The sequence below is a fragment of the Ammodytes marinus genome (assembly GCF_949987685.1).
Source record: "Ammodytes marinus genome assembly, chromosome: 16".
In the NCBI taxonomy this organism is placed as follows: Eukaryota; Metazoa; Chordata; class Actinopteri; order Uranoscopiformes; family Ammodytidae; genus Ammodytes; species Ammodytes marinus.
In genome coordinates this window covers 26,609,918-26,620,117 of record NC_137220.1, presented here as the reverse complement: position 1 = coordinate 26,620,117, position 10,200 = coordinate 26,609,918, and the positions used below count along the sequence as shown (strand labels likewise).

General features: G+C 42.6%; 1 protein-coding gene across 4 annotated transcripts; it reads right to left on the bottom strand.

Annotated features, from left to right (window-relative positions):
- Positions 1-1,758: 1,758 nt before the first annotated feature.
- hid1a (HID1 domain containing a) lies at positions 1,759-9,854 on the bottom strand. 4 transcript variants are annotated; one of them, XM_080043285.1, is made up of 19 exons: positions 9,739-9,854; positions 8,930-9,079; positions 7,856-8,026; positions 7,437-7,604; positions 6,738-6,844; positions 6,518-6,634; positions 5,336-5,543; positions 5,188-5,244; positions 4,956-5,096; positions 4,759-4,849; positions 4,520-4,671; positions 4,349-4,427; positions 3,788-3,952; positions 3,472-3,699; positions 2,585-2,736; positions 2,415-2,501; positions 2,209-2,300; positions 1,959-2,117; positions 1,759-1,873 (listed from the first exon to the last, which is right to left on the bottom strand). In XM_080043285.1, exons 1-19 carry the CDS (start codon positions 9,802-9,804, stop codon positions 1,810-1,812), a joined length of 2,454 nt encoding a protein of 817 aa, XP_079899411.1. In that variant the 5' UTR covers positions 9,805-9,854; the 3' UTR covers positions 1,759-1,809. The 4 variants fall into 4 exon arrangements, with proteins under 4 accessions (XP_079899411.1, XP_079899413.1, XP_079899414.1 ...); XM_080043287.1 differs by having other exon boundaries at positions 2,564-2,736; positions 7,488-7,604; XM_080043288.1 differs by having other exon boundaries at positions 7,488-7,604.
- Positions 9,855-10,200: the final 346 nt, after the last annotated feature.

The following is a 10,200-nucleotide window of genomic DNA, read 5'->3' as shown; positions in this document are numbered from 1 at the left end:
GACGGACTTATTGGCTAGATGTATTTTTGACTATGCAAAGTAATCTTTTAATTTGAAGTATTTTATTTATTAAATGTTTTTATACATTATTCATTGTTCACTTGTGATTAGCAGTTGGATCTGCTGGCCAAACATTTAAATAAAACATTTCTATTTACATGTGTGCATTAAAGATTAATTGCTAAGTTATTGCTAATGGAATTTCATTGAATATGTGATAACTTCAGTAATTAATTATATAATAATTATTAAGATAGTGATGTTTATGGACCTTAACTATTTATTTTAAACGGGGAAAAGTGGAATAGTTTTAGATACTAGAAGGGATGATACAACCCTTTGTTCCACAATAAAATGGCAACCGTTGTCTCAGAACACATTTGTTTCTTAATGTTTTTCCCCTTATTACCCTAATGAGCTAATGGGGTAATAAGGGGTCCTATCTTATAAATATAAAAGAGAAATGCATGACAAATGTGTTTACCACTACAAATAGAGCTAATATATTTCTGTGGAGCAAGTTCTGGAGAAAGTATTGCTGGCTTTTTCAATTGTGGCCTCATCTGCTGTATCCACTGCTTGCTGGACAGGGACATTGTGCCATCTAGTGATCATGGTGTAAAATGGGCAGCTTTCACTACAAAGCATAGTGGGGTCAAACGTCAGATTGAAGAAGTAGCCTAGTTTCACAGCAATGAATTAGATCCCCATGACATGTTCAGAAATGGCACAAACACAGAATTCACAGATGCATATCAATATATATATTTTCAGGATAATTTACAATTTTCAACATCAAGCATTGTAAGCACAGACGACCAGATCAAGAATTAAACCTGGCCATACACATGAAATTATACAATCGTATATTATTGTCACAAACTACAACCATATTGACGGACAAATCGTAGGGCTGCAAGTTCACTTTAAAAGAATGGCAGGTACAACAAATAACGTGAAAAAGATATGTTACAAGCCTCTGTTGGAAAGCACCGTATCTTCCATGACAAATATTTCCACTTTCGCTTCAAAAGCCTTCGGGAAAAGCTTCAGGCTGTGTTCGGAAAGACATACTAACATCCTACTCACTCATTTTGACTTCAATTTGAGCATGTGACGGTTGGGTATGCGAGAATTGCCCGGATGACTACTAACTTCCGGGAACACTCTGGGTATGGATCGATTGGATACTATTCCTACTCAACCGCCACACAATGCATTGCGTCTTTTCAAACGACAAGGAAGGTTTTTTTTTATTCTTTATTTACAATCCTGTATTTCCTGCACAACACAGGACTGTATGTAAAAATCTAGTTCTATATCTAGCCTGTGGAGGGCGGCAATACGCTAAATGGCGTCTAAACGGCCGGAATCTTATAAGAAGAAGAAATTCATTATTGCTTGAGTATACTTCAGTGAGAACGTTTCGACGCACCTCGCATACACAATCGATCTTTAAGTAGACAGTATGTAGTAGATAGATTTTGAATATGTAGGAGCGAGGAGGTTAGTATGGCTTTTCGAACACAGCCTCAGTCATCTCAGTGCTCTGACCGACATCCTATGGTCTTGAGTCTAAAGAATGCAATGTACAAACACAGTTGTTAATGGACATTATTGATAATTCAATCATCTTCTGTCTTCATCTCAGAGGTGTGTGTGTACCTCACCCGTCCACCGAGGTGGGTAAGCGCTGTGATGATTATAGAGGCTAGTTAAAACACAGTGATGTTTACCACGCAACCAGCAGATACTTGAGGGTGAGGAGGAGCCCAGGTATCGAATAGTCCTATTGTGAACTTTTCCAGTCTACATCCTCTGAATCTCAAAGAGGCGAACATCAGTGTCATACCAGATAGGAGGGTCCACATTGCTGGAACACAACAGAGTGAGATGTTAGTCATAAGCTAGGAAAGACACACGTTTGCTTAATGCTCTGCTTTGATTGGCTGACTTACCGCAAATAGACAACACCCCACATGTAGGTGCGGAACCACATGGCGGTGCCTGCGTTGGCCTGGTATTTTCTAATGAGAATGGGGTGAGGGACTGGCAGCAGGCCCACTAACGTGCCGTGCTGGAGAAATTTCAGTATCTCCGACTCATCGGTCAGACCCCTGTTGGTGAACACAATTGGACACATTTTATAACATTGTTTGGTAAGATTTCTAAAGAATCCATCAAAAGGGAACAGGAGTGTGTACATACTTGTCTATGCAGATCTTCTCCACCTGGGGAACTAGCACTTGTAGAAGTCGCATGATAGTCTGCAGGGGTAGTTTACACTTCCAGGAGTGGGCCTGGGACAAACAAAGAGAAGGTAAATCCAGATCTGTGTAACATTCTGCCAAATATCCAAAAAATCTATGAAAAGCTGTAGGAGGAGAAGGCTCAGTGCGAAATAAGTTACTGACCCACTCTGGTGTGGGAACCCAGAACGATGCTGAGGACGCACTTGAAGAATGTCTTCTTTCCATTTCGTCTTCGGTGTAGAAAACATCCTGACAATGTGACCAAATGAATTTACCAGCTGTGCACATGCTTTCAAACAAAGCGCATGAACAACAAGCGCATTTACACTTACTTCACTGTCTCGGCCTGAGTTTGACTCTGTGTCACTGGTTCCGGCCACAGCACTTTGGTCCACGTTGATGGTCTGTGGGCAGTGTGTCTTTGAAAGTGACACCATGGTGCCATCCTCTGATACCTGCGACTTCTCCGTCAGTTTATCGATGGCTGCAGGAATCCAGGAAATCAAAAGCTATTTGAATTAAAGGATAACGTCTGGTGATAGAAGTTTTTCTTATCGTTATAACAAGTTATAACAAGGAAAAAGACCAAAACCAAGAATGAATTGATCCTATATATAGCCAATTACTCGGCATCGCAGAGCTGTGTACACTTTTTTTGGTGTGAGTAATTTTTTACAACATTACATTAAGGAAATGTATTTATATAGTTGTGACCTGTTTTTAAAGATATATGTGTTTGTTAGGAACCAAAAGTCCAAAAGTATTGAGAGAGCTTTCTAGTCCATTTGAGATTGTCAACAGGGTCAAATGCCGTTACATACAATATAACTTAAAGGTGAATATTTTTCATTTGAACTGACAGTTTTGGAGAAACCAACCCATATTATCATAAATAATTAAAAAGACGGCACTCTTATTGTAGTTCTCTCAAGGTGCTTTTTTTTTCTTCTTTTTTTAGATTTTTTTTTTTTGCATTTGTATGCTTCATTGATAGTGCAGAGACTGAGGTGAAATGGGGCAGAGAGGGGAGTGGCATGCAGAGAACGACCGCGGGCCGGAACCGAACCCGGGTCCGCTGCTGGCCGAGGCCCATGGGGGGGACGCCCCACCAACTGAGCTAAGGGCTCAGTTGGTGGACCCCTAAGGTGCTTTTTCTGACTGTACAGGACAAACATCTACCCCACAGTCAAAAAGAAAGATCACAATACTGAGTCATTACCTGGAATGGCGACCAGACTGGTCTTCAGTGTACCAGGCTCTGCCGGCACTGCAGGGTGGGAGCCCTCCATAGAGACAGTCTCTTGGGAGCTGGTGCGGGAAATAACATCCGGAGTCTTCCTCTTCCTTTGCAATGCCTTCTGGATAGAAGCCGGATCTGAGGGCAGGTTGGCCAACTGGTGGAACACGTTACGCTTGCGGATGATGGCGTACACCAGGTTACAGTTTCCTAGAGGAGGGGGAGAGAGAGAGAGAGAGAGAGCTTTTCAAATCCATGCAAACCCAGAATTCTGTTAAAAAAAATATTTTTCTCTTACCATCAAACTGATACTGGATAATATTGTTGAAAGCCTCGAGGAGGAAGAAGACGAGGTGATGGTTCTGGCCTGCAGAGAACAGGAACCAGCTGGTGGAGAAGGCCTCCAGCAGGTGGAGCAGTTTGTTTGCTGCCACCATGGACAGGCTCTTCAAATAGGGAGACACTGCAGAAGAGGGAGGCAATGTTACAGAGATCATTTTGTCATTTTATTTGTTTGAACAGTATCTTTCTCCTATGAGAAGATACAACTTGTATGGGGGGGGGCTGTAGCTCAGTGGATAGGGTGGTCGACGCTCAACTGTAGGGTCGGTGGTTCGATCCCCCGTCTCCCCCGCCACATGTCCAAGTGTCCCTGGACAAGACACTGAACCCTAAATTGCTCCCGATAGTTAGCTTGCACCCTGCGTGGTAGCAGCTGCTATCGGTGTATGCATGTGTGCTCCAGTTGTCGCTTTGGATAAAAGTGTGCTAAATGACATGTAATGTAATGTTTTTTTTGTTGTAATGTAATGTATAATTTTTTCATTATTTAAAAAAAGACGGTGCCAAAGCAATTCACCATTTACAACAATAGTAAGTAGGCAGTCAAACAGAGGCTGGAGACGTTGGTGGCCTGTGGTGATGATCTTGTGAAACACCTATAAAACACAAAAACACAGGGACAGCTTTGAGCATCCACTGTCTTTTTAAATTGAGAGAACATTTCAGGTGACGTCATTTAGTACATTACCACTATAAGCAGGTCAGCGTGGGTCCCTGTGAACACTGGGATGTCCATAGGTACATGGACAGAGTAGGGCTTATTCAGTCGCACGCCAAAGTTCCTCTCTCCGCTCAGCAGCAGCAAAATGAAAACCCCAATGTGCATGAGTCCGACCCGGGCTACAGGCCAAGGATAAAACACAGATGTTGATAGGCGTACAGAACATAGTAGAACACTGATAATAACACTGGGATCATGAGACTCACACTGGTCAGCGCGGGCGTCATTTAGGTAGAAGAGTATAGGAACCAGAATATCCAGTACATCACTGCTCTTCAGGACAAAGAACAGGAACTTCTGTCGTGGGAACACAATTTGAGGTTTTGTCGATTAAAAGCAAATACACTAAATGTAACATCTTCCAAAAAATGTTTATTTATTTTTTTTTTCCATTAGTCCTGACCTTATTGAAGTCACAGAGCTTCCAGAAAAGCACCAGCAGCTCTTGGTGGAACTGGATCTTCTTGGTGGAGTTGGGCAGGTAAGTCTGAGTCAGAGGGTTGGTCAGCAGACGAGCTAGGCCCTTTAGTACAAAGTCATAATCCTGCCAACGGAGGGACACATGGTTGCCCCTTTAAGACAAACATACAGGATAGATCTTCAAGTATTTTACTGTAATGATAAATCGGGCGTACCTCCTCCCTGTGAATCCTTGACAGATAATTCACAAACAGGTTTTCAGGACCTGTAGCCTGCACAAAGAAAAACAAACAAGTTTAATACATGTGTTACACATATAGGCATTGTGTTTTATTACTCAGCGGATGGTGTTGGGAGTGGGACCTCTTGCTCCTCCATGCTGGACCGGGAGGCCGGGCGGTGGGGAACCCCTCCGTCATGCTCCAGCGTCACTATGAGGATCTGAACAGCCTGCTCCACCAGCTGCTCGCGGTAGTCAGAGAAGAGCAGGTGGTTGTAGGGGATGCCATAGCCCACTGGATCATAGGCACACACCACGTTCAACAGGGAGGTGAAGAGAGGCAGAGCATGTCTAGGGACATAGACATGAAACAAAATGTGTTTTAGTGAATCCTGTGCATTTGTGCGCAACGAGAAACATTTTGGTGTTCAGTGGCAAAGTGTGTAGGGCGGTCGTCCACTGGGTTGCAGGATCGTGGTTCGATCCCCCGTCTCCCCGCCACATGTCCAAGTGTCCCTGGGCAAGACACTGTACCCCACATTGTTCCTGATGGGTCAGACAGCACCTTGCATGGCAGCTACTGTCATCGGTGTATGAGTGTGTGTGTGTGTGTGTGTGTGTGAATGTGGTAAGAAATGTAAAGCGCTTTGGGGCTGAGAAAATCAGTCCATTTACCATTTCTTTAATATCTATGATAATATTCTGTCATTTCGTATGTCCCATTTGAGTCAATTAAATGGAGAAATGATGTCCACAAGAGAAATTAAAATGAATGTTAATGCACAAACTATACATTCATTAATTAAGCAGCAATATTTGGGACTGAATCCTGAATTTTGAAAGACAATCGTGGAAAAGGCCATTCAAAATGTAAAGTGTTCATATATTGTATATTCATTACAAAACACTAAATATGTCAGGCCTTTCTTTTGTTTTCATTTGGATGATTAAGGCTTACAGCTCATGGATTAAAAAAGCAAGTATCCCAAAATATTCAAATAATACATAAAACCAATCGAAAAAAGATTTATAATACAGAAATGTCCACTTTCTGGAAGTATTTTTATTCTACATTCATTTCACTTATGTGTAATGAATCTAGAATATAGGACAGTTTCACTTTTAGAATCAAATAAACTTTTCATTGATATTATACATGTTTTAAGTTTCACCTGTGAATCTACTTGACAGTGATGAAGACCATGAGAGGTGGTTCAAAGCTCTCGAAAAAAAAGTTAGTGGAACATGGACAAGATTTCTTAAAAAGTCTTGTGAAAGTTGACTTGATGGTCGGATGCACATCGGTACACGTGTTTGTCCATTACCTATTTTCTGTGGAGCAGAAGAATGTCACCCATGGGTTGAGCACGTTGGTGTCTGACGATGGAGGCAGGTACATGGCCTCAGAGAAGCACGTCAGTAACAATCTCAACAATTCTGTCCTGAAGAGGATCAAGTGTAAGGGGAGTTGGACAACAAAGTCAACAACAATGAAATAATTGAAAGTGTTTGTGATACAGATATTTGCAGCAACGGCCAACTCACCTATTCAGGTCATGGATGTAGTTGAGAGGTGGGGACTGTGCGAAGCCCACCCCTGCCTCCCAGATGTATTCACAGCTGTCTAAAGACTGCATGCTCTCTACTGAGTCCTGGATGTTGTTTTATAGAAAAAACAATGATAAATTTAAAAAAAAAATTCAAACGGGCAATTTTTTATTTGATTACTTTGGAAATCATCCATTTGGGATTATGGGAATATGGGATGTGCAACCATTTTCGTTACTTTGGCACTTCTTCCTGGTTTTGCACCTTCAGTAAACAGTGCTGTGACACTGTATTCGAGAACACTTTCTATGATACAGCCATTTTCCATGATGGTTTAAGGAAGAAATGTAGACACAATGCTAAAAATAATGAGCACAACATACTACACCAGGACAGTTTAAAAAAACCCTGGTGATAAGTTGCAGTCTGGACATGCAGCATTCCTTTCTACCTCATGTGTGACCAGAAATACTTCCTTGTGAGGGTATAACAACACAATCATGATCTCATTCTACGTTTTCTCTTTGGGAGATACTTAGGCGACAGGTTAGTTGGGCAGCTTTGAGACCAGGAAGAAGGAAACAGTGACTATACAAACACATCTCTAACCTTTAAAGACATCAGCAAAGATCATGTTATGATCATGTTAAGCTACGTTGTTAAGAGTGTTGTGAGGTGTCAGCAATTATTAATTATGCTGGTTGGTGATGAAACGTGTAGAGTGACGGGGGGAGTGCGGGCGCTCACCGGGCCTCTCCTATGGCTGTGCACAGTGAAGTCTGGGCAGAAGAGCAGGTCAGCGATGGCCAGGAGAAGCGACTCAGCCAGTGGTCGAGCTCCATCATCTTCATCCATCTCATCTGTCTGGAAAGGACAGAAACATGTACAGTATGAGACTGGAACCAGATGATTGACGTTAAACTCTACCGTTCACTTTTCAGTAGCAAGCATCATCATCTTGTGTTCAAACTTAGACTTTGTAAATGACAGCGATGCTTTTTTTTTTTTTAAAGAAAAAGAAAACAGTGTCACACCATGTGATCAAAAGGGACCCAGTGTGATGCTTTTCATTTGTTATTGGTATGGTTTTTCCATTTCCCGTGCCCCTCACTCACCCCTGCCCGTCCGGCACCGGGCACCGTTGACCAGAAGAATCCTCTCCAGTCCTGGTCCTCGAAGATGTAGGGAAGGATGCGGGACAGGATGCGACAGCAGTTCAGGATCACCTGCTTCTCCCTCTCCGTGGGACAGCCGGACTCTGCGCCCTGCACCAGCCTCTCTACGGCCTGGGGAGACAGGGAACAAGAGGGAGTATGTCTCATGCTGAAATATCTACTGAGCCAGAAACATTTTGTTTCATTTTACTTCACACAGCAAATAGGCTTGAACGGGCTAAAGCTCATCTTTAATCATCCAATATGGTGCAGACTTCTTACTCTAAGTTCCTGGTCAAATGAGGAGTTTACAGTCAACAGGGATGGTAATGGTACAATAACAAAACATCTTAGTTTCTGAGACGTGTTGTTCTATTAAAAATGATGGCAACGTCAAATTTCTTCGTAAATACTAATGATTTGATGAGACTTGTTCTTGCCATCAGCTGGGTATTGGACTTTGTTTTTTGGAGAACAAAAAAGATACAGTAATATATAACTGCAGCATCTCATACATTGTTCATCAAAGTCTCTAACCTTCACACAGGGGAGTGCACTAGATTTCTCCAGTCCGTTTCATTTGACAATTAAAAATAGATTCCCTCTGAGATGAGGACATGTTGTTGTTTTTTTGGGGGGGGGCTTTAACAAGGTTTTAATTTATCATCAACCCGTGTCTAAAATACTTAACATCCCCCTTTGTATAAGCCTGGCTGCAAGGGATTCTTGTCTCCCTCTTTATTTAATCAGGCTGTAAGTAACCAGCATGTCTGTTTTGTTTCTGATACGCGGCTTCAAACGGAAGCCAGGGAACCAAGAGACGGGAAGCGAAGGGAAAGGAAAGGAAGGGGAGTGGACTCGTTTATTCTTCCATTTGAGAGCATGAGATGACAGACGCCCTGCGCTGAGCTCTAACAAACCAAATCCTCCACTGCTTCCAAAACAAACAATATCCCATGATGCCGGCCTCAAACTGAGGTACGTCCCCGGGCCATCTAGACACAGATGCATGAAACAGCCTGTACAGGTGTGTACCTTATAGCAGAGGGTTGCTAAATTTGAGGGGGACTCCTCCCGAACAGCTCTTATCTCTGCAGCTGGCACCAGTGCAAAAACATCCTGGACGGTGGTGGTGGTGTCTGCCCAGAACTGGTCCCAGAAGGCATCATCTGTGGCTTCCACTGGCTGTAGAAAAAAATAGATTTACATTTAAATACCCATCTATCTGAGCCAAATGGGGCATTCAATGGCAGTGAGATTTTTTAGAGCACAATGGCCCGCAGTGCATTAAAATATCCTTTTACCCTTTTCATCATAATACAGACATGGCTGTTCGGTCTCATGTTATACAGCTCATGCAAGGCCTACCCTAATGACAATGTAAACACAAGCTGTATTCTAGCAACAGCGAGGAGGCATTATCTGGCACACTGAACTGACCACAGTCCGGCCACCTGCCTCAAACGTGGTCATTTTCCACACCTACGTCATCGACGTTGATACGCCATTGTTTATCTTGTCTCCCAAACCAAACATGTACAGCCTGAATCATGCGAGTTCATGCCATGGTAATCTCCATCGCAGAATCGAACATCATTAAATATGGGAAATAATTGGAGTACAGAGTGCATGCAGTGTTTGCGCCGAAATTGCAAACATTTGGATTCTGACAAATGAAGGACTATGAATTGACAAACTCGCATGCAACATGAGACATTTTTTTTTCTTGCCACCACATCATACATGTTGTCTCATCTTCTCGGCGATGCTCTCATCCTCATAACATCTCTCTGTGTAAACCTTTATTGCTCTGAAGCCCATCGACGCGCGCATATATAACCGACCTGTGTTTTTGTTGTCAGTTGAATCACTGCCTTCCTGAAGTTCAGTTTTGAGTCGGTGCTGCCCATCGCGATTATTTCTCTTTATAATAACAGGACCGCTGCTGCTGAGAATCCCTGTTAATCTCTCCTCCGTCCTTCGCTCGAGTCATTGGCGGGGGCGTTTTTCTTTTTACGCCATTGGCTGGATGAAACGCTGCACCACAGAGTGCAACTTCCGGGTTGTGAAGATGTCAACCATTAGGTCGGATGCGATATTTTCTGTTAACAGTATTTTAACTGCTGCTATATCTATGGAACAAAAACATATATTGTGTTGGCCTATATTTTGTTTAATGTCCTCAGGCCGGAACTAATTCCATAGGCTAGCCTACTTTATGCCTACAAAATAATAATGTGTGCGGCACTCACTGTCTGTAACATTGTAGTCCTTTGTTCTTTATTGAATACATATTTCAATATTGT